This window comes from Betta splendens, chromosome 1 (assembly GCF_900634795.4).
Source record: "Betta splendens chromosome 1, fBetSpl5.4, whole genome shotgun sequence".
NCBI classification, from domain to species: Eukaryota; Metazoa; Chordata; class Actinopteri; order Anabantiformes; family Osphronemidae; genus Betta; species Betta splendens.
Window position 1 is genome coordinate 16,426,290 of NC_040881.3, and position 24,632 is coordinate 16,450,921.

At 43.7% G+C, this 24,632-nt stretch overlaps 1 protein-coding gene across 5 annotated transcripts; it reads left to right on the forward strand.

The window, feature by feature from the left end:
• The first annotated feature begins 289 nt into the window (after positions 1 to 289).
• On the forward strand, positions 290 to 23,552 carry gcgrb (glucagon receptor b). 5 transcript variants are annotated; one of them, XM_055510575.1, is made up of 14 exons: positions 290 to 591; positions 16,217 to 16,357; positions 16,461 to 16,560; positions 16,634 to 16,744; positions 17,632 to 17,720; positions 17,960 to 18,066; positions 18,309 to 18,405; positions 18,750 to 18,909; positions 19,222 to 19,282; positions 19,461 to 19,530; positions 20,909 to 20,997; positions 21,505 to 21,649; positions 22,217 to 22,258; positions 22,361 to 23,552. In XM_055510575.1, the coding sequence occupies exons 2-14, from the start codon at positions 16,304 to 16,306 to the stop codon at positions 22,787 to 22,789; spliced, it is 1,554 nt and encodes a 517-aa protein (XP_055366550.1). In that variant the 5' UTR covers positions 290 to 591; positions 16,217 to 16,303; the 3' UTR covers positions 22,790 to 23,552. The 5 variants fall into 5 exon arrangements, with proteins under 5 accessions (XP_055366550.1, XP_029013912.1, XP_029013923.1 ...); XM_029158079.3 differs by having other exon boundaries at positions 291 to 591; positions 18,249 to 18,405; XM_029158090.3 differs by having other exon boundaries at positions 291 to 591; positions 16,637 to 16,744; positions 18,249 to 18,405.
• The last annotated feature ends 1,080 nt before the right edge of the window (positions 23,553 to 24,632 follow it).

The window sequence follows — 24,632 nt, forward strand, 5'->3', positions numbered from 1 at the left end:
TCAGCTACACAAGTTTATTAATTTGCTATACAAAGTTACAGTTTTGTTTTATTGAAGCACTTGTGTGCCCTGTGCTTCGTTACCAATGGAAGTGTTGAATATCCCCACACGAATAATTCAAGTTTAATGTATGTAGTGGAGGTCTTTGATGAAAACTGAATGACTCACGCACGCAGGGGGCGCGGCTTCATGCGCTCAATTCACTGCTACCGTGCACTGCGAGAGCAGAGTTTTATTTTGAAAATGAAACCGGAAGTCATCGTCCATAATTTGAGCTGTTTGACAGATGGACTCTCCAGCAGCGAGTCATGTCCAGTAGCGGAGTCCGCCTCTTTTAGAGTCGCGCGCTTGAGTCCACTCTGCAACAGGAGCTGGACTGTGTCTACAAAAGTGACTTAAAGACACTCAGAGAGAAACAAACCAAGAAACCGACGTGCGTCCGACCTGTAACAAGCAGGACTAACAGCAGCTGGAGAAGTCGCTCGTCCACTTGGTTCCACTTCTTGGACTGCGCCTGTGATGATGGGCCGGGACGGGATGAGCGACGGGCGCGTGGGTGCCAGGGGCGCGCGAGGAGGTCTGGACGCATAGGTGAGCGGTCATTTAGTGTGTCCGCCTCTTTTCATCTTAACCACATCTGGCAATTTGAAATTTGTGTCTGAGGTTCTGGAAGACGTCTCACTTCACATCCGGAAATTTTTTTTTCAATTACAGGTATATTTAAGAATCACCATTACTCATAACTTTGTTTACAACTGCGTGTTAAATTGAATCGATTGAATTCCACGGCGGAGCATCTCTGCGCATTTTCTTGCGTCAGTCCAAATCTTTCATGCGCACGGGCGGGTTGCGTTTGCGCACACCTGTGTTACCGTGTGTGTGAGTGTGAAGTGTCCGCTGCGGTGCCGCAGCTGGAGGCTTTCCTGCAGCGCTTCTTCCCTCGGGAGCAGCGGGAGCTCGTGAGGTGCGGACTGATGCGCGCCTGTAGTCGAGCTGTGGTTGATGCCGCGGGTTCGGTGTGAACCCGTGGATGGCGAGTTTCAGCCTGTTTGGATGCTGGATGAGAGGCCACCAAATAACGATAAACATCTCTGTGCCTCCTATCATTCCGTCAATCTCTGCCTCTCATTGTGACTCCATGTTTGTCAATGTTTGGGTTTTGGAGTATGTGGGAAATGACATTTTATAGATTTCTGACATTCAGTGCGTGCAATGTAACCACTTCTTTTTTGTGTTATCGCTGCCTCAGTAACAGCTTTGTCCTTTGGATTGTGGGCTGCTGTCGCTGCTGGCTACTGACATACAACTTTGGTTTTGCTTCTAAATAAGCACCATGTTTTCCTGGCATTTGTGCCCATCGGTTTGTGGACTGAGACCTCCCTCTTGTCCGCGTCCTTTCGTCTTTTGCTGTGGTTTCTCCCTCTCTCCATCGGTTTTGCTGCCCCGGGGCTCAGTGGTTTTGTTATAGTATCACAGCCATAGATTTAACCTGCCCGTTCAGGGAGGGCCAGCGCTCAAACAGGGAACGTTCACAAAGGACAGGTATCGATTCACAGCCATCAGTCTTCAAACATGAAGGAAGCTTGTGTGTTTTCCCATTAACTTCTTCCTTTTGACACAATCACAGAAACGCCCGAGGCCTCACAGCTGACACCGTCCTCAGTCAATAAACTGACAAAGTGGTGGATTGACAGGACAGGTCTCATTCAGTGAGAGTTGGATGGAGTCTGTGGGGCTCATGTTCAAACAAGGCACCTTTGACATTTTGTCTTAATATAAATGAGACCCCGTTTCACTGGGCCTCATGGTTACGCTGTTGATGCTGCATCCAGAATCAAGGAACTTAAAGGTTTATAAGCATAAACCGTGGGCAGATTTGATCAGTGTTAGACCTGAGAAGTAAAACCCAGTTGACCAATTTAGGAATTAAATGTCAATCTTATGTAAATGTGTGAGGGCTTCACAGATCGCTTTTCTCTCAGTGCTTTTATTGTGGTGGTGTTTGGACACCACTCTTGGCTGCCCGGTGATGTTCCACTGGTAGTTATCACAGCAGGAGCAGGTGTGTAATAGCTGAGAGGTCACGGGGAGCTGCAGTAACAACCAGAGTCAACACTCATCAGTCCAGCGTTCAGTCCAGGACCCACAGACGGCAGAGCTTTTGAGTAAGACGCTACGGGACAAGGGTGTCCATGCATCGTGTGATAAGCCAGAAGGTCAACACATGCAACATTACGGTGGTTGCAGCATGTTTGCATGTTGCTCGCAGCGTGTGTCTTCATCCCATCTACTGTGTCCAACTATTCGAACTAAAGCGTAATAACCCACTGTGTTTCTGGATTGGCCGTGTGTGTGTGTGTGTGTGTGTGTGTGTGTGTGTGTGTGTGTGTGTGTGTGTGTGTGTGTGTGTGTGTGTGTGTGTGTGTGTGTGTGTACCTGTAACCGGTACGACAGGATGAGACTTCGGCGCAGGAGACGCTTCACTCACAGTGAAAATACAGACGCATTACGTCAAGCGCTGATCATGTTCGTTATCCTACGAATGCCGTCAAATTGAACAGGACACGGATACAGATGCAGACGCAGACTGATGAGGTTCATTGTCTCAGTTCACTATGATGACATTTGGCCGTGGGCATTAAAAGGAAGCACAACTGAAGCAGATGGAGATGTGTATTAATATTGGTGTATTAGTGGTAGGAGCTCATGCGCTGCATGCTTCATTTAACATGCCAGGTCTCATTGTCCTCAAAATATGCTGCCTTGATTTATTTTATTATTCAAACTTTAGTATTTGTGCTCTTTACCTGCCACTGTGAGGCTGTAATGTGCACATTTCCAGGACGGATTATGATCTAAAACTAAAACGTGTTTTTTTTCATCTGTCTATGTTTATTTTTCTGGCAGGTACTTGCTTAACCACAGTTCTAATTGTCTCTCTAGTGTGAGATTTGGATTTTGGTTGCAGAGAGGTGAGTGCAACACAAAGGAGAGTTCATCGCTGCTACTGTTGGATGGATCTTTAGAGTCTGGATTTACTGCACTGCACAAACTGGATCCTGAGTAAACCTGTTCCATGCTCATTCACATTGTATGATTCCAGTGAGTAACCAGGTTACCTGAAGATGCGACAAAGTGTTATTAACCATGCAAATCTAATCTAAGATTAGGACCAGGACTCAGGACCAGCACGGCTTCATTTACATTCATATGACCATCACTATTTTTATGTCTTTAGATGTTCTACTTATATGGTAAATGAACAATATTTCTTAATTACGCACCAGCAGCTTGTCCAAAATAAATGATTAGGTAAAAATTAAACTGATCGACCTAAATTTCAGCTAAACACGGGGTTTGCAGTTGTTGGTGACAGTAATGGCAATGAACAAACATGACATCTAACATGCATATGTAGTATTTGTAGTATAAGTATGACAAAAACAAAAATATACACAGTTTGCGCTTCTGATTGAAAAAATGCGCTGAAGGCTACAGTAAAAATGCTTTGATGAGAAACACTTTATTTACACAAAACTCCTCTAGGTACTAGAATTTGCAATCATCAGCAGATTACAGGAAGCAAACCTTGCCCAGAAAAATAAAGAATATGTTTGTCGGGAGATTGAAAACTGCAGGTTTACACGATGAGCGCGGTTTACCGAGGAGCCAGTTCACATTGGGACAGTGACAGCAGCGCAGGCTGGAAGATGTTTGTGATGGATGCTGCACTCGCTTCCAGACACAGCATTCACAGGAACTGCGTATCTCACACTGTTTACTTAAAGCACCAGTAGCCTCTTCAGAGGACTGTCTAAACTCACGTATAAAGGTCTATCTGCTCCCTGGATTTCCAGCACTTTCCCTTTACTTCATTTTCTCTTCACACCCTCCATTAACCTTCTCTGCTACATTATTTCCCATTTGCTCTGTCACTGCCTCAGCATTTCCCACTTTTCCAGACTAGCTCATCTACCTAGATCTGCTCAGTGTCGTCCTTGAAGTGTGAAATTGAACCTCTTCCGTCTAGAATTAGAATTGGTCAGTTTTATATTCATCACCATTCTAGAACATCTAATAATTAGGACCAACAGGTGTGCTCTCCTGTGTTTAGGTAGAGTTGGACCATTTAACTGCTCATGTGTGAGGGAGACAGGTAGAGTCCCAGCGACTTTTCCTGCTGAGGCTCCATGTGAAGAATGTGGAGATTCATCTGTGTTGACATTTTGATATGGTGTCTGACATTTACAGAGACAAAAAGAGTAAAGCCAGAGAATTTGACTCTATCAACAGTGATCTGCTGTCACAGCTGTTTCCCCACACAGACAAACTGGCTCCGCCGCTGATTAAATACCGAACACGCTGTAAATGAACAGTAAATGAAGCTTTGACGCTGCGTTTGCTAGCAGAGGAGGCTGCACAAATGCTTTACTACACAAAAACTGAAGGAGTGAAGATAATGAACTTATTGTTATTCCTGTTTTTATTGTAAGTAAAGAATGCTCACATGTAAGGATTTGCCTCCAGGTTATCACTTCTCCATCCACGTCTTTCATCAGCTTCTAACTAATGTTTTAGTCATGCAGGGAACATGACTCCTGTTGTTGCGATGGAATTATCCAAGGTCTCTCTGGGACAGGTGAGGTTCACCCTCTCTTCAAGGCTTACTATCCGTGCTGACAGGGAATACTTCATTAATAATAACTGTCATAAGAACTATCACACTCAGGCAACAGGGGAAATGTTTTGAAACCTTTTAAGAAGTATTTAGTTGCAAATCAGCATCTCTGCTGTGGATGTCATCAGAACAGTAATAGACAAAGTACAGAAACCGGCCTGTGGTGGTGACAGATCCAAACACAGCGGCAGATTGATTGGGCAGGTTGAAGCAGACTTTTATCTGCTCTTATGTGAAATGGCTTTATTATTAGCCCCACAGAGCTGCAGGGACAGACTTTCCAGGCGCCACATACTGTACGTAGTTCTAGCAGGAGAAAAAGCAGGAGCATCTGGGCAGTTGGGCCTTCAGTTACATAACAATGACACATTGTGGTTTCATGATCTGATCTCTGAAGCATCCAGCTGATGTGTCATCCTCTTCTACAGATCCAGCCGCTGTAAGTTGAGTTTGCTGGTAATCCACCCGAGGGCCTGTGGTGATTTACAGTAGGTTGGATCAGACCGAGCAGATATGTGATCTACACCTTTGTACTCTATGCAAAATGTGGGAACATTGGGCAAAAAACACAGGCAGCGCTTCGTTAATGAGGTTTATGAAGCTATAAATCATCATAACATATAAACCCCACGCTGTAGGAATCTGCAGTGAGACAAGTCTTTACATCGCAGTGCCGCGAACATTCTGTATATTAGAGTGAAAGCGTGTGGGTGGATTTAATATTTATGAGACGTATATTAAGACGTAGCATGTACTGCACTGAGTCAGGTTGCTTGTGTGTCAGATGGAAATGGTAGAAAATGCTGAAAACCACTTCAGGTCGACTAGTCATTATGCTCAAATGTGTTCTGTTGGGAGTCCCATGAACCCGATCGGTTGTTGTCGTACTGAGAGACACAATGTTTAGCCTGCGATGGCTGTTTCGTGGAGCCTGTCACGAGAGCTGCAGAACAACAGGGGAAATGTATGAATGGGCCGTCCTCGCTTCCTCTGACGGCGAGAACCCGCAGCGTGTGGAAGGAAGAAGTGATGATCGACACTTTGATGAAGTGTCACCTGGGGCTGAAAACGTGAGGCCGGAGGTTGAACGGCATAAGATGTATTGTCAGATGTATAAGATGCTTGTCATGAAGGGGTGGAAGAACTTGGCAACTGTCATTGAAAGTTGCATTTAATAGTGCATTTAGATGAAACATTAGTTGTTTAGCTGTAATGTATGTAGGCAAGATGCAATAATAAGGACAGTACTGTATACCTGAGGAGGGAGTAACAACACAAAAGACTGAATAAAATACCACAACCGTGCATCTGATGCTGCTAAGCCGTGTTTTCATTTTGGAGCCGAGCATCAGGTGTAATTTATGTTATCCTAGAGCTTGTTTACTGATGCTTTGCTGTGTCCAAAAAAGAACAGGGAATTGGAAAAGGGAAGCAATGACGCTGCTGGAGGAAGGGGGTTATATTTGTGTGTACTTTATTTGGGATGGGGTGTAGAGAGGAAGCTGTAGTACTGCTGGGTACCCACAGTACTAAATGCATGTGGATGATCACAGCGCACCGTCCAGTGACAAACACTGATCCGTCCTGTTCTTTCTACCCACGCAGCCGCATCCTAGTGAACAATCGGACCCATTTCAGCCTCTATAGCTTCTATAGCCATTGTCATCAGTGCGTGTGGTACCTGTCCAACCCAGATCAATACACCGTGGAGCCTAATCTAACAGACAAACAGGCCGATTAAAACTCTGGAGGGACAAAGTCTCTCTGCAACAACCTCCTAACACTTATGGGTTAGTGGTTTATACACAGTGGAATGAGTGTCCCCAGAAAAGGGGGCCAAGAACTGACCAATGTGAACAAACAGCTCATCCACCATCAGCCAGTATAGCTTCTAAATCTGGGAGGTGTCATAAAAATATTTGTATTTTTAATATATCAATTTTATTTGTTAATTGGTTCAAAACCAAAATCCGCTGTTATGATTGGAAAAAACAGTGTTCAAAAAGCAGTGCTCATCTGGTAAGTGTAGTCACACACACACACACACACACACACACACACCTGAAAACACCTGCACAACAAACACACCACCAAACAGTCTGAGCCTCAGCGCTACAAACAGGCCCCAGGTCAGACGTGTGGAGAACTATGGAACATGGAGGCGGTGAGAGGAGGAGAGAGAGATGTATGAATGGATGTAAGAATGTTTGTTTTGTGTGTGAAAACTCTTGTTTAATTACTTCAGAATTTCTTTAGTTTTACAGAAGAAGTCTGAGCAAATTAGAATTAAAAATGGAAACACAAAGACTGGAGTGCTTTATATAACGTTCATCAGTGTGTTGCTGCTGATATGAAAGGGTGATTCAAATGGAGCTTGTGTGTAAGGTTTTGTTGCAACAATTTGATTTTTAGAAAGGTGTGTAAGGTTTTGAGGTCATTGTTTCATTTTGGTAGAGATGTGAGTTGTTCATCTCCAAGTGCTGATGTCTGATTGGTTTGTGTGTAGAGTTTTGACATAATGGGCCACATTTTGCAAAATGTATGTAAGCAATAGGCAAAAACTGTATTGTTTTTTCATTTTTTTGTTTAGTGACTAGAAGTTGAAGGGATGCTGGTTGCATGAGTGAAATTACTGTTTAAGGTTCCTGAGGTGATGTTTGCTGTGAACAGGAACTCTGCGAACTCTTGCTGGAGACTGAGTCACAGGAGATGCGTTTTTTAGGGAATGATAATTACATTTACGTTTGCGAGTGTTCAGTGTTTTCTACAGTGCTACAAAGACTCCATGTCTGCTGACCTGCTCTTGGTCAGGGTGGATGAGATGAATGAAAGGTTAAAGCAAAGCCAACATCCTTGTTACTTCCCACATCATGAAAATGGTGAAATAAGAGCGACGACCAATAAGATGCAGAGGTTCATCTCTGGGCATAAACCAGGTCTTAGGAGAAAGTGGAGGAGCTGCGTCTGACGGTGCATCAGCCGCTCGCCTCTTCTTCAGGCCTGTTTGCGTGTTTGTGCTGTGAATGTGTGTCCCTTCGCTTCACTGCCATAGTTGGTTTTCCCTCATGTTTTCTTACTTTTTAATCTCATGACAGAACCGTCACTAGGCGGGCAAGGTGTCATGTTAAGCTGCTAATGAAGCTGCTCTGACACTGAGTTATCACCGACTTCAGTCACAACAATGTAATAGGTTCCTGAAGGAGCTTCATTCAAGCAGCAACAGAGTGTCTGTCGCATCGGACTCACTATCAGCAACACTTACATCTCAATCGCTCTCTCTCTCACACACACACACACACACACACACCGTTGTCACTGTTAGGGCTGAGACTCTGGATTGGTTTCCTCTGTAGGAAGAAGGAGAAGCCTTTTTCTTTGATCCACAAGTGGTCCCGCTGAGCGTAAACCTCAGTGCGTAGCGGCTGGTTTGTCTCTGCAGAGCTTGGCTGTGGGAATAATGGACAGCGAGACGCAGCTCATACAGGAGACAGTGAGCTGTGGAGGCAGATTAGAGCGGGAGCCGAACAAAGCAGCTCAGGTTGCATAGACTGTAATAATGGTTTGGTGCGTTTATACACAATCAGCTGAGCGCTGTCTAAATACACGCAAAATGAATGTGAAGTGCGGCACAGACGTGTCTGAATCACTGGCCGCAGTCATTAAGAGGAGGAAGATGTTTGGACATGAGGGGTGTTGGTCAACAAGGTGACACTCCGTTAGCCAGCTTTTATGGTGGAGTGGGTAAACAAGCCGTCGCCCACATGACAGATATGAAGAAAAAGATAATAGAATAGATAAAGAAGGCAGCGGCTGCAGAACAAGACTTTATTCACACCGTGGAGAAGCTGTCGGTTCACACATGCCTCCCTTCCAGTCTGATGGACGCTAGAGACGCTGTGGAATCACTGAATCCACCCAACGATGGTCACAAAATAGCTACAGCCAGTGTAGAGTGACTGGTGTGTGACAGATACCAGCCACTGCATCAGCGTGAGATGCCCTGTTCTTTTTGATTCTTCCCTCCTCACTGTCACACACCTCCTTCACCTTCAACCAGTGGTTCCAGAGTTTTCATGTTCAGTCTATCGTACAGTAGAGTCTGCATAGCTGTAACACACAGTGTGTTCACTACTGTGGCACCCGGCGTCTCACTCGACTGACTGCAGATACTCACGCCCATGTTTTCACATGTGCACATGCCATTTCCTGTGTGTACAACAGTTATACTGTAGGTACTGAAGGTCATGACCCCGTTCAGTTCCTTTGAGCGTGTCTTATTGAACATGATTATCTGTACCAAATAAAATTCAAATTTGAAGGACTTTTAAAGGTAAAAGCTTTTGCATTCAAATGTTGGCACAGAGATTAAGTGTTTTGTTTTTAGATGCCTCTGGCATTTATGACTCTATTTAGCTTTAACAGAATCATCTAATTAACTTTCCTCAGTAAATCTGAAAAAATTGATTCTGACTGACAAAACAAAAGATTCTGTTTATTTGGCTCATTCTCAATATGCACTATTTAGTAGAGAAGCCATCGGGCAGAAATGAGCAACGAAAGAGATGAGTTCGTTTTCCTCCTTCCTTGTTTAATGGGTTTAGAATTAATCACAGTGATACCCTCAATGTGTTGGAGTGGATTAATTCAACACAAGCTGAACTGAGACCAGCATTTTCTATTCAAAGGAAGGTTTTGTGTGGTGGATATGGAAATGTTAGTTGTTAATGTTACGTACAGTAATCGGTAGTTGGAACTATTAGTTGTTGTGTGGGTAGAGATCAACCAGGTTTGACTGACAGTTAGCAAACAGCTACCTTCAACCTGCTAACTAACATCTGGACCAGTATTCAGTCCTCTGGTGACTCCTGCAGCTCCACTCGTCCACCAAGCCAGCGCACTATCATCTGATTTAAATGTGCAGCTCACCACTGCTCCACAAACCACAGTGTTTACAAAGTGGTTTGGTGGTGGTGTTGGCTGGTTTAGATATTATTATGTTTTCCTCAGCAATAAATGTTTTCACAGTCGGCAGGAACGTGTTGTTCACTTCACCCGCCTTCAAATGGCTTAAGATGAAGTTATAGGCTACAAACTAACGTGACTGACAAGTGGATTTTCTACTTTTAAGTTTTGCAGTTATTACATTGCTCCAGTATCTTCTTAACATGAAGAAAATTAATAAAGATAGGTCTCAAACATTTTATCAAGGTGGAAACCAAACATTTGCAGGCAAAGTAACTTTAGTTAATGTTAGGTAAAACCAGATAAAGCAGAACATGGCGTTAAAAAAGCTCTTTGTTGGTTTTTGAATATTACCACGTTCACTGAAGGTTTTTAATTCCCTGAAGTAACGCCTGGTTATGCGAGGGGATGTGATTCACTGCTGTCATGGTAACTGATGGTGACAGAAACAAATTAGGTCAAACAATGCAGCTTTATTTCAAGGCTATTACTGAGTGTTAATTCTCAGTGACCATAGACTGCTTTAAAACAAAAGTCAGGTCTTCATTTATTTTTGCTGCCGAATCTGCTCGGTAACAACACTGTGGTTGCTAAGGTAGGGATTGGTGTGGAGCTTGGAACTGAAGCACTGTTCATTATTGAACCAAACATTATATTTCCAGCTTCCAGCAAAGATAATGACCCTGTTTTATCAAAACCATGTCCTTTTTATTTGGCCTATTTTCTGTTACAGTATGTGCCAGTTTATTTTTAAAAAGACATGATCTAAGGAGGCAAAGTTAATTTTATGGTTTGGGGTTAATGTTTATAGAGAATAAATAAAAGTTTCTGACCACTTAAGAAACACAACTATTAATGTATAGAATAAGAATATTAAACATCAACTAAATAAAAGCGCAAGTTCAAACAACAGTGTGTGTGTGTGTGTGTGTGTGTGTGTGTGTGTGTGTGTGTGTGTGTGTGTGTGTGTGTGTGTGTGTGTGTGCACGCGCATACGTGCATGTTTGTGTGTGTGTGTGTGTGTGTGTGTGTGTGTGTGTGTGTGTGTGTGCACGCGCATACGTGCATGTTTGTGTGTGTGTGTGTGTGTGTGTGTGTGTGTGTGTGTGTGTGTGTGTGTGTGTGTGTGTGTGTGTGTCTGTTTCCATGGGACAGACAGTTTGGATGTGAGCAATGCGGGCCTGGACTGTAACATACTGTATAGTCAGCAGGGAGTCTACATATGGCACAGTGAGTGTAAAGGATTTCACAGAGCTCAGAGGACGCATGGCTGAGGAGTTGGAGTCTGGCTCTTGGCTTTCACACAGGACACTCCACAGGACACTCAGAATGGTATGTACTGGCCAAAGCTTCTCACTCATCTGCTCCTCGTTCCAGACACTCTTCCCTCTTTTTCACTCACTCAAACCTTATGACATGTGGTCGCTGCTGGATTCAGTTTTCTTCACCTTTGGACCTGAGCATTCTGAGACAATGTAGCCAACAGGAGGCTGGATGTGATGATGGAGACTACTGTATTAAATAGTGTACAGGTGTATTTGTGCGCTATAGTGTTTGAACAGTAAGAAGAATAAATTATGGTAAAAGAACAGGAGGGACAAAGCATGTAGAGCAGATTAAAGCCCATTCACACGCCTCTCTGTGTATGAGGAAGGGTCCGAGGAGGAGGAACAAGGCAAGGGTTGGTGTTTCCCACTGTATTGAGCTCCCATAAGAGCCAAAATCAGGCAGGAAACACGATGGACATCAGACATTTCTCCCTGGAGATGCAAGAGAAATGCAGTAATAAGAGAGGGAATGGGGCCCTGTGGTGCACTACAGTATATGTTCCCACTTCTAAAAGCTGGTTTGTCCCTGAGTATTTGAGAGTTTAAGTAGCATAGTGGCAGAAGGACAAGAAGGACACAAGTGATAAGACGGTGGTTTGTGAAGCGTAACATCTGCTGAAGGAGCGGATTGAAGGTCACCTCCCATCACCTGCTTCAGGTCACGACAACACAGACTCACGCAACAAGTGCATTGGTCTCAACTCCTGTCTCTGTCAAAAATAAGAACCTCTGCTGGATACTGACTCCTTCTGATTTTGTATTTTGGGCAGCTAATTCATTACCACTCGTTAAATGTTCATTATCAGCAGTTATGACATTCAAGAATTATGCTTAAGTAGTGGAAAATTAAAGGAGTGTGGGACTTGCATTCCATGAAACATGCTTTTATAAACACTGCTGCTGGACGAGATACAGTGAAAAGCTACTGATGAAGCGCTGTGATTATTATTACTGTGTTACTAATTAGCTCACCTAATTACCTAATCTAACTGCAGCTGTTGTTGGGATCAAATAATGTGTGTTTTTGTACCAGTTTTAACAGAGCAAAGGCTCCTAATAAGTCTCTGCTTAAATCAGTGGTTAAAAATGGGAGCATATACAGTAAGTATAGGATAAAACCAGTTCTACTGGTAAGTACTGTAAGTCTCACATTTAGCATTGATTTGGATGTTAACATTTATGCTTAAAGCCTGACAAAATACGATTGTTAAGTTGTTGAAGTGACGCTGAGTCTTTAATCAGCCACTGACACAGTGAGACGATTGCTCACCTTTCCTGTATGTATATAATAGATGTCTTAAAATGTCACTTCACATTATTCAAACAATGAGAAATAATGAAACGCTGGGCCTCTGGGCGCTAAACAAATATCAGTAACAAATGTTCACCTCACTGCGTTGACACCTGAACATATGGGCAGTAAAGAATCCTGTCCAGTGTCGAGAGGTGATATTAAAGAGCATACAAATAATATTTATAACATCTGCTGTCAGTCCCGATGTGGCGCAGAACAACATAATTACAGGTGCGTTTAGCGCCATTACAGCCACTGCACCTACAGCCTCCATACGCTGCCTCATTGTCTGCTCCTCATCGGCTCATTGATTCTACAAATATAATTCAGAGGTGTTTGCGCTGGACAATACAATTATTCATTAACACTGCGAGACCCTCACACAAACGTGTGAGGGTCTGATGGCTTCCTGTGGAACACACTGCACTTCCTTCTGCCCCTGCGTTTCTCTCGAGGACATTTGTAATGTGCACTTGAATGGAAATGTGTGGGAGGCGACGAGAGGCAGGCACAAGGTTAGACTGAGACGCACAGCGAAAGACAGAGTCGTGCTCCCTTTTCACAAGGAGGGAGATGTGAAATTTGTGAATGAAAGACAAGCTGATTTACACATATGTCAAAGACTAATACAAAATAACAATGCAACTTACTGCATCTGACGTATTTAGAGTTTTATAGTTAACATGTAAGGGCATAGTAATACAATACACCTGGTCCTGATGCTGGGCCGTTGCCTTGACAGTACTGGACATGTATTGTAGATAGAGTCAATTTGGTTCCCTTGAACTTTTTTTTGTAAATTTCAGGGGCATGGAGGCTATTTCCCTGCGCACACAGTACTGTACACCGCCTTTTGATCATTAGGGAAATGAGAATAAAATTGTTTCAGTTTTTGCATGTGCCCAATCCAGTTTGGTGCAAGAACTGTGTGTGTGAAGTAACGCTGATGTGGCAGAATGAGGCCTGGTACAGTATGAAGCCGCCACTGGCTTCCCCTAATGGCAGCGTAGAGTCAGGTAATGGAACAAAGGCAAGCTGAAACCCTCTGGAGGATGTCAGTGTGACATTGTCAAAGTCTGCAGACAGCTTGAAAAAGTGATACAGAAGTGGTGATGCCACAGCAATGTCCTGTAACCACGGCACTCCGGTCCATGGGCTCCAGAGTCCCACACTTGTCATATCTGCATACAGTGCATGAATAAAACCTCTATTTGTCATTATCACAACAAAATTGGTCTTCTGCATTTATCAGGAGCACACAGTTCTGGTGGGGGTTTGAACCTGTGACCTTCCGCTCCCCTAACAAACATTCTACCACTCTACACTCACCAGGCCACAAGAATACAGAAAATAAACTCCCAAAGTCTTATCTTCTTGACTCTTGTTTAACATAGAGTAGAGGTCCAGGGTCGGTTCTGTTGGCGGTGGGCACAGTCTCTAGTGAGATGCTAGTTAGAACAGAGGAAGTAGGGGAATATTTCAGAGCGTGCCCAAAAGGTTGGATCCTGCGTTAACACAGTGAAGAGGAGATTTCTGCTTTACTAACATACTTTGATTAAAGTTTGCACTTAGTGGTTTTGCCTGAAGCTCTCACAGTTCTTTCTCTGCTCCGTGTCTCATCCGAGTGGGTGAAGGTCTTGAGAAAACAAAATGATGCGGTGCTGATTCCGGATCCTGACTCTGAATGTTATTCCAATGTGAGCGACATAAATCACAGGGGAAATCTAATTAGGTAAAGCGTTTTAAATGTTCTTTCTTTCTGTGGTTGTCATTTATCCACAGATGACACGGCTCATCTGTCAACAAGTTGTGTTGTGAGCTGAAAGAGCCAAGAACAGTGTCTGACTGACTGGATGCTTTTCACCGGCGCACAATGGGAGAGAGCGGAGCAAATAATGGAAAGGCTGGCTTAAATGCAGCGACCAAAACCAACACCCCACAGCAGATACTAACATATTGCAGCAGAGTCACACATAGAAATGTGTGTGATTTGCATTTGGCTTCGTATGAGCTGCACATTATTCAGGAATATTCCAAGGGAGAAGCTGTGCGTCATTGTGCTCATACAGATTAGTACTGTAACGATGCTCATGCAGCTATTTTCTGTTTTGCGTGTCTCACTTTGTTCTGCCCCTGATAACGAACACGCACTCACAGATCCAGCCCTGTATTCACACAAACACACGGAATTCAGATAAAAAACAGGTCCAACATGAACAGCAGAAGTTTAACGTCAGGATTTTCTAAGTGATTGTTCATGTTAGGTCCTTGTTCTGCTAAGAATTCATTTCTCTTCTGAGAAGCTGAGACAAGTTTTGGCTCCCGTTTTTAAAAATGTCCATGAACTCAACCACGTTCTACTGTCGAGCTCTGGAAAATACCAATGTTTGCTTGAATCAAATATTACATTTAACCACAGGGATAATCTTACCCAAAGCAGCGACTGCAAAGCGTTCAGACGATTTAATTGGTGACCTCAGTGGTTGTGTGATAATGACATGACAATCCATTATGCTATGAGTCAAACCGACCTGCAACCAATTCACCAACAACGGCTCTTTAAAATGTCCTGTCCGTGAATTCAGACGCGACTTAGGTCAAACTAAGGGCTAATCAGCCCGAGTGGCGGCTTTCGCTCCATCAGAGACAGCAAAGCAGATGTCCTCCTACTGTATTCATCATCTTACGGTAATGAAGCTGCCGACAGACATATAACACAGCCAAAAGCGAATGCCTCCTTAAACACAGCACTGTCATAATCGTGGATATAATAATGTGGTAAATGGTCAGTTTACATTACTGAATGGTCGTCATTCGCACCCAAACGTCTCCTGGACCGGTAGAGAATCAACACTGACTTCAATGGGCTGAAGGTTCCAGAGTTTGTGGTTGTAAGAGTTTGTGTGAGATCGTTTTGCCTTTTCCTCACTCATCTCGCTCACATCACACTTGGTGTCATGCGCCGGCTGCTCAGGAAAGTTACAAAGATCCTATTCAATGCGTAAGTGCACGTTGTGCCAAAGGTGACACGACTTCTTTCTTTCCCACTGTACGTTTTATACAATTGAATTAATATAAAGCTCCCATGACAGCTTCATAGCTGTGGCTTCATGTTCAGTACAGTAGCCCATTAGCTCCTACTGCGCAGATTGTCATACAGCTTTAGAGCATTTAGCATTTAGAAGAGCTCTGCTCTGCACTGGGGGCTTTTTTCGCAGACTTGGGTGAAGTATATTTTGGAAAATCATGTCTCATTTTGGATGTTGGATTATTTGTTTTGATGACACCAGAAGATATTACTCAGTGCTTGGCTGTGTCTACAGTAGTAAAGTGATTAACACATATAGTAAATCTACAGTGTATTCTGTCATAAACTCAGGTTCTATTTAATCTCTCAGGTTGTTTATCATGTAGATTGTGCAAATCTACCTACAGGAGCTTGTTCTGTTCCTCAGCCTCCACCTGTTAATGCTACATTTTTTTGTTAAACTGAAGGGTTAAAACTGTAACACCACAAATGTAGGTTTGTTTGGAGCTGAAGGAGCTCGGTACTGATGTTTGCCCCTTGGTGTTTATAAAATGAAGGGTTCACATTTGTGAGCTGTCACGGCACTGATGTTCATCTTAGATCTCTAACAGGTGCTTCACTATCCCACAGATGAACGCACATCAGGTAGACTGGAACAGAATGGAATTTGAAACGTTTTAGCCAAAAATGTTTCCATGGTTAAGGTGTTTTTTGCAGAAACGTTTCAGATTTCGTTTTGTTCTCCGACACCGCGGTTGAAGAAGCAACAGCCCGAGCCTCAAAAATCTGAATGTGTTGTTGTAGATTTATTGAAGAGTGGTACTGTAGGCAACCAGTCCAGGTTGTGCCCTACTGCAGCTTCCAGGTGCAATTCGAGCACGCCCCAGCGCACTTATAACTGGCTTTTCTGTATCATGTGTGTGCAGGCCACACGGTGAGTTAGGGTCGACACAGCCTTATGTGTGGGGTTCCCCCTGGTCCCCAAGAACCCCTCTCCTCCCAGCATCAGGGGGATGTTCCAGGTGTGTCTCCCCTTGGCCTTGCTCATTCTCTGCAGCTGCACAAAGGTACGGGTGCAAACGGCCACACGGACTGAGATGAGATAAGAGTCTAGAATCTATCAGAGGGTTTTAGGATGAGAGACTGACGGGAAAGGCTCTGGTCGTCCAGCAGGTCTCCTCTACCAACTCCTTGGAGCTTGTGAAGGAGAAGTGGAGCAGCTACAAGAACCAGTGCCTCGACTACTTCAATGCCACGCCGCCCGCTTCAGGTGGGCTCACATCTATAGGATCCATGTGAGCAAACAAATCGGAGCTCAGCTTGAAGGGATGTGGTCTCCCCAGCAGGGCTGGTGTGCTACAGGACCTTTGACCAGTACGCCTGCTGGCCTGATGGACGCCCAGGTACCACTGTCAATGTCTCCTGCCCGTGGTTCCTGCCGTGGCACCGGAAAGGTCTGTATGTGTGCAAACAAGACGCCGTATCCCACCCACTGACACCTGTCAGTGCTCAGAATGTTTCGCCTTTTGGTTTAAGCATCTTCCCTAATTAGGTTTTGAGACGTGTCAAATAGAGCTCCACATTAACGTGCTGCATGAACGGCAGCTTTTCTAGCCCTTTTGTTTACCAGCTTGAAGGAGTCGTGACGTCAGATTCCGCAGAGATCACTGTTCAAGGATACTGTCCTGGAAGAGCGACAATTAGACAAAGAGCTCTTCAGAAAGCGCTTGTGTGAAATCATCCTGTGGCGTGAATGGAAAATGCTTCGTAGTGCACCTGGCTTTCACAGACAGGCTGTACAGCATGAATGAAGCCTGAGTTAAAAGGCACGTGCTGTTTCACACCGGAATGAGGCATGAATGGGGTTTGAAGGCCAAACATTAGTCAGCTATGACACGTCCAGCTGAGACTGCTGTTGCAGGGCGTGTCCTGTGGAGCTCTTCAGTCGGCCTATAGGAACCCGTAGAGTCAGTCAGTCGGCCTATAGGAATTTAATTTGCAACACAGTTATGTCAATCATCAACATAATAAGTGTTCAGTGATTAAGTGTACAAGTACAGTATATTGTATTTTTGACATGCGGCAGAGGTTTTTCTATTAAATATTTATTTCAAATATAATTATTATTTCAAATATAATTATTAAATGCATTACCAATGAACTCAAACCGAACTGAGTAGTAGGGAACTCACTGATGTAATTTTCTCTCTCTCTTCTACTTGCTATCTCCCCTCTCTCTTTCTTTCTCTCTCTCTCTCTCTCTCTCTCTCTCTCTCTCTTTTTATATATTTTCTTCTGTAATTTATAGAATATATGTAATTTTGTATCTCTGTGTGGACAGTTCAGCATGGACTGGTGTACAGAGTCTGCAAGGATAATGGTCAGTGGGCTCAAAGAAATACCAGTGAGTGTGAGGACGACCCTGGTGAGGTGTGTGTATTGAGTGTTACACCTGCATGTAGTGTTTGTGTAGTGAGTGTGTCTAGTACGACTGTAGTTTAACCAAGAGGGTTGACGGTTAGTTGTTTAGTCAACTAGTGGTTGGGTTTAAGAAGGAGAAGTTATCAGAACTCAAATCAGTATAAAAGGACCATTACAATAGTTAGGGCCAGAGTGTGTTTGTAAGGACGGTACATGGAAGTGACAGCGTCTCTCTGTGTGTTCTGCAGCAGCAGTATGGGCGCATCCTCAGTCAGTTACGGCTCATGTACACAGTGGGTTACTCCCTCTCCCTGGGAGCCCTGCTGCTTGCTCTGGGGATTCTCATCACCTTCAGGTAAGATGTTGTTTATGAAGGACGGCATGCTGTACATATACATGTAAGGGGCAAATAACACGAGGAGAAGGAGGAACTGCTGGAAACAGGAGAGATTTGTTAGCAGGGCCGTGCTCGCAGCATGTTTGTGGCTGTGCAGTGTGGGCGTTATGAATCCAGCTCATAATCAAACTCTGCACCAGGAAGCTTCACTGTATGAGGAACAACATCCATATGAACCTGTTCGCCTCCTTCATCCTAAGAGCCGTGTCCATCCTGGTAAAAGACGCCCTGCTCACGCTCACGCTGGACCCCCGGAGCAGCAGCGACCTCCAGACTCCAGCCGGGGTCAACATACCGGTCAGTGCTCTTCCTCTGCTGTGGCCCGCGCTCATTTGGAGCTGTTGTGGATGACAGTCAGATGCGGAGGGAGCGCTCACTGGAGAACATATTTCTCCATCTGCAGCGCGGTTAAGACGCGGTTACGGTCTGGCAGCCTCGACCGCCCGATTGATTGTGAGGAAAGAGGATATTTCAAATGTCAAAGTGACTAGAGATGAGGAGACGCAGTCCACAGAGCCCGACCCCCCCCTCAGCGTTCAGGCCTTTTCTTCTGCTGCAGTAGATGAGCAGGGCATAAAGACAGACTGTGAACGCTTAGACTGAGCTGATGTCTTCCTGTCGGACCCCGTGTCCCGTCTTAGGCCGTGTCTTGGTGCCGCGCCGCCATGGTGATGATGCAGTACAGCGTCATGGCTAACAACTACTGGCTGCTGGTGGAGGGCATCTACCTGCACAGCCTGCTGGTCATCACCGTCTTCAGCGAGAGGAAGTACTTCTACAGCTACCTGGCCATCGGCTGGGGTAGGACGTGAAGCTGTGGCTTATCGTCTCTGGTCTGCTGCACAGAGGTCGCAGCCCAATCTTCTCATGTGATCCACATACAGGCTACACTAACGTCAGCAGCAGCCACCTCAGTTCGGTTGTCACCGCTGATTTAAAAATCGAAAAGGAAAATGAATAATTATTAGCATTAATTAATTCATATAATTATACAGCTAAGTTGGATGAAAATGTAAAGGTGTTTTCTGGGTAATGACGGTAACAAAATGTATTCATCAAACAGGTTTATGAGTTTTGTATTGTTGTGTGAACCTTGTTTTGTATTATTTTCAGGTGCGCCCCTCATGTTTGTGTTGCCGTGGATCACAGTGAAATATCTGTATGAGAATAAGGAGTAAGTTAAAATTGATTTTATATCATCATATCAAGCAGAATCTGTGACTGGTGACAGGGGAGATGGTGACCTGTGACAACTCTAAAGCTGGTGTGTGTGTGTGTGTGTGTGTGTGTGTGTGTGTGTGTGTGTGTGTGTGTGTGTGTGTGTGTGTGTGTGTGTGTGTGTGTGTGTGTAGGTGCTGGGAAAGGAATATTAACATGGGATACTGGTGGATCATCCGATCTCCTATCCTCTTCGCTTGTCTGGTAAGACTGTCTGTCTCCTGCGCTCATATCCTCTGCTCTGTCACGCACGCACGCACGTGCACGCACGCGCACGCGCGCGCACGCACACACACACACACACTGATTTAGTGCAGAGCCCTCTCTGACGACAGGGAGCATTCATTATTACAACACTCTACTTATTAGCGCTCCAAGTTTGGTAACATGTGTCTAGAGTGTGTGTGTGTGCGTGTGTGCGTGTGTGCATGCATGCGTGCGTGCGTGCGTGCGTGCGTGCGTGCGTGCGTGCGTGCGTGCGTGCGTGCGTGCGTGCGAATGACAGTGTGTTTAGGATTGTTGTAGGATGATGACTCATGTTAGTGTGGGTTCAGTGAATACACTCGTTTCTCTCTGTGTATGTTGCTTAAATGATTGTCAAGGGTTTGAGGGTCTTTGTGCATTTTACTGAAATTAACTCACCATTTATTTATAAACTAAACACAGACAGTTATTTCTTTTGATTTTGCAAAGTTCCTTAATAGACTTATTCCTCAAGTAAATGTTTGTTTTTAACATAAATCAATGCTGGTTATTCACTCCAATAAAACTTGACTATAGTTAGTGTTTACCAAAGCGTCTTAATCTGCACCGTGATAATTATTATATTTGTCCTTAAAGGTCAGTATGTTGAAGGTTCTGCTCAGCCTAAACTGTTTCATTCATTACGTATAGCTTTATAAACAATAGCACAGCTTCTTTTTGCATCAGTCTATACCTGAACAGATTTTTGGGATCCATGAAGCGACTGTTTAACTCACCACAGTGCTTATAACGTAACCACAGCTGTCACCACTTAAACTGTGCTGGTTTTCTCCAAAATCCAAATAAATTCCTCCTCCTGAGCAAAACCAATTTCCGAGTTCCTTTTAATTTAACTAAATTGATGTTAAATCAAAATCCATTTTCAGTCTATGTTCATTCAGCAATGTTACTGTAACAAGTGCAGCAAACTGAATCCATTTTAAATTCATTAACGTCGTGGATGCTGTTGATCCAATAGTTGATATTAATAGTTGTTTAGAAGAAAAACAGGAAACTTACTGTATAGTTGAATCAGAGTCATTAGAAATGAGTCAGACTCAGCAACTTCACTGGAATTTCAATTGAATTAAATTCTCAGCGTAAATTTTAGTGTGTGTGTGTGTGTGTGTGTGTGTGTGTGTGTGTGTGTGTGTGTGTGTGTGTGTGTGTGTGTGTGTGTGTGTGTGTGTGTGCGCACATACCTGCTTGTATTCAGATCAGGATGATGTTACTGCAGCTCCACTTTATGCTATCTAATGTACAGTGCAGAGCCACCAGCCAAAAGTTGTTTGTTTGTTTTTTGTTACCTTCATTTACTCCACCCAGTTTCTCGTTCCAGATCAACTTCTTCATATTCATCAGAATTATTAAAATCCTCATGTCTAAACTCAGAGCGCATCAGATGAGATACACCGACTACAAATTCAGGTGAGAGGAGTTTTCTGCATATGGCAGAGCAGAAAGCTTAAAGCTGTATGCTGTAAAACGTGTGAACATCTGTTGAGCAACTGTACCTGTGGATGGACACTGACCCTACAACCTGTTATAAGTCAGGGATGAGCGGCATTGTATTGTGTAACACTATTTCCAGTTCATCATACTTGACCTTCTTTGCTCGTCTTTCAAACCATCTGTCCTCTTAATGGAACTGACAGGTTCTTTACTGCTGAAGGCTGATAAGTCAAAGCATCACAGACCATTGGCAGGTTTTGTGATGCCATGTTTTTTCAGAACATTGTCTCATTTTGCTGAGGACTATTATAAAGTGACATTTTTCTCCAGCATGTTTTTATAGTATGGGATTTAGCAACTTGTAAACCTAAAGACAAAAATGCACCATGAACCAGGTCCCCACTTCCTTTTTATTATCACCACTAAAGAAAATCACCTTAGTAATGGACTCTTTCATATTTCCTTTCTCGTCCTCTGACCCAGATTAGCAAAGTCCACTCTGACTCTCATCCCCCTGTTGGGAATCCACGCCATCCTCTTCACCTTCGTCATTGATGAGTATGTGCCCAAAGGCTCCCTGCTGCGCCTCATCCGTCTCTTCTGTGACCTGCTGTTCAACTCCTTCCAGGTCAGATCCAGGTTTACCACTAGTGCGTCCCCTCCCTGTCTTTTTTCATGGAGCAAACCAGATCAATTCCAAGTCTCCAAATACTTTACTCAGATCAAAACAAAGCCAAATGTGAGGATTTCTCTTGTTTTATAATACACATTCCGTTTTATCTATTTTACATCAGCTTTACAATTTATCTGTTTTATAATAAATCTCAATTATTTTGATATAAAAGCTCATTCACTGTAGCTTCAAAACCTTTTATCATTTTTTACTGGCTGAAAAATCTTCTTGTTCACTGCCTGTGTTGACACTTTTGTCTGTTGCTGTTTTATTGCGTTCATCCAAAGCATCAAAAACTGAGCAGGAACGTGAATGTCCTCACCAGGCTCTGCTCGTGTGCTCACTATAATGTAGAAAACAGGGATGAACTCATAAAAGATACTGGTCACCGTACTGCTAGAATAGAACATATGAGCTAGTCAAAGTACACTAACAGTTATTGTTGATAAAAGCATATAAAAATAATACATAATAAAACAATTTGAAAAAAAAAAACTTCTAAAACTCCAACCTTTCCTTTAGGGTCTGCTGGTTGCCATCTTGTATTGCTTCGTCAACAAAGAGGTGAGACACAACGAGACGACTGACTCAACAGCTTTGCATCTGCTAAAACGTTGATGTCTTGCTGCTAAATGCCCTCTCGTCTTCTGTCCCGTGGTCCCTCAGGTGCAGTCGGAGATGCTAAAGAAGTGGAAGCGGTGGAAGCTGGGTAAGGACATCGACGAGGAGTACCGGCACACCCACAGCCAAACGCCGCACATCAAGAGCGGCAGCGTTGCCACTGGCGTCCAGCTGGAGTCCCACGCCTGCACCACCAGCAGGCCCAACTCCAGCTGCTTCTGCAAAGGCCCGGTGCCGCGCGGCCGAGGCCCGTCCTGCTCCAGGCTCACGGAGGAGGACCGGCTGCTGGTAGTCTCCTACAGCAATGGCACGGGCACGGGCCGGCCCGCCAAGACCAGACACACACTGACGTGGTCCTTCGTGCCGCCCTGCGGGACCGCCGGCCGCTCCAGCACCAAAGCAGAGAATGTGTGTGTGGAGGAGACGGCGCAGTGCTGCTCACACCGTGTGGAAGGAGAGGAGACCAACGTGTGAGGAAAATCATCTAATCACGGTGTCCCATCATGGATGTGGCCCTCACCCATCAGCACACAGTGTGTCAGTATTTATTCGCTTTGGGACCTTGAACAAGAACAAGTGATTGAGTTGAGAAGTGAGGAATGGAAGCGTGATTAAAAAATGCATTTGTGGGGAGCGTGTGTGTATGTGTGTCCTTGTCTTTGTGTAGCCGTGAGTCATTAGACCTTTGGACGTTTTAACCAGTCCTCACGCGTGTGTGTTCACGTCACTCATAGTGTGTGTGTCTCTGTGTTTATTGGACCTGAATGTGGACAACGGCAGCGTGACTGTCGGAGATTATTAAAAAGACCAAAGTGAGGGTTTCACTAGAGCCAAGTGACTTTTATCAGTCAGTGCTGGTCGTGTTGAGGTTGTCTCACGGAGGATCAGTCCCTTCATCTCCACGACTCTAGATTCTGGTTTACAATATCAAAGCCAAAGTAACCTGAAGGGATCTGCTTCAGCCAGACAAAGCATTAAACACATTCTTTCATGTGCATTCCTTTCTTTCTATTTTTTTTAACTTTATATATATTTTTTCCTCTGTCAGCAGATGTTTTTGTGTAAATGTACAGTATAATGAGTGAACCAATGTGTATATATGTAATTAGACAAACTACATCATATTTATCCACTTAATATTTTAAATTATTGATTTTTCATTTGTCTGTACCTCTCTGCAGTTACTGGGATGTAAATCAGTTCGATAACTGTGAATTTAAATTTTTTTACAAATTCACTGACATTTCCTCCAGATCACTATTATTACACTGCTGTTATACACATCTAGTCATATACACTAGTATTGTTCAAAAGGAAAAAAAGGAAAGTTCCATGGAAAAATATGTTTTAAATGATGCCTAAGATTTCTTTCTTGTTTCTTTAAGACATTAACAGATGAACTACCGGTTTTGGATCAGAAAGCACTTTCATCATTTAGATTTACAGAAATAAAAAAATCTGGGGGTGAATTTGACTTTTCTCATTAAAGACAGAAATGGCTGAAAACCAAGAAGGGCAGATGGGAGTGTGTTCTAAATTTGTGCTCGCAGTCCAACTCAAAAATACAAAATGAACACAACAAACTATGCTGAAATGGGACCAAACACGCCTGTACCTGTCCTGCTGTCTAAAGAGCTGTGGTTCTGAGCAGCACCACAAAGCGAACAATGTCAAAGGAGGAAGCAAAGCGTTTTACATAAAAGAGAAATTGTTAAGCATCCTTCGTCTGTGGATTCAATTAAACTGCATTGTTGTCAGCTAAAAGGTGTTGGAGCATATAATGTCAACAAGGGCAAGACACCAGGGGAAGAAACTGACGATCGGGAGCCGATATACTGTACATGCTGAACAATGCGCTGGTCACAAACCAATAATGTGTGTGTGTTTTGGTTGGGTTTTTACTATATTATACTTTTTCCATTTTAAAAATAATATTTTCCCTTTTATAGTCTTGAATCCTCTCAAACATAATGACAAATTCACTTCTTTCAGCAAATACAACACATTTACTGTTTTAACGTCCTGAAACTGATGTTACTAAATCATTTTAACCCATGCCAGTACAGTATCAAGCAGACAAGTTTCCCTAGAGAAAAAACAGATTATTGCCTTTGTTGTTCAAAAATTGTAACTTATTACATCTCATAACATTACCTCCTCTGACGCTAATGTCATGAGTCACCAGACTGCTGTACAGTTAAACCTGTCTTATGTCTAATCTTCATTTAGATTTGTCTGCCTGCAAATTATTCTTAGTAATGTTCTTAAAGTTTGCCAACGATTAGTTAGCATAAACATTTAATAACAGATGGTTTGG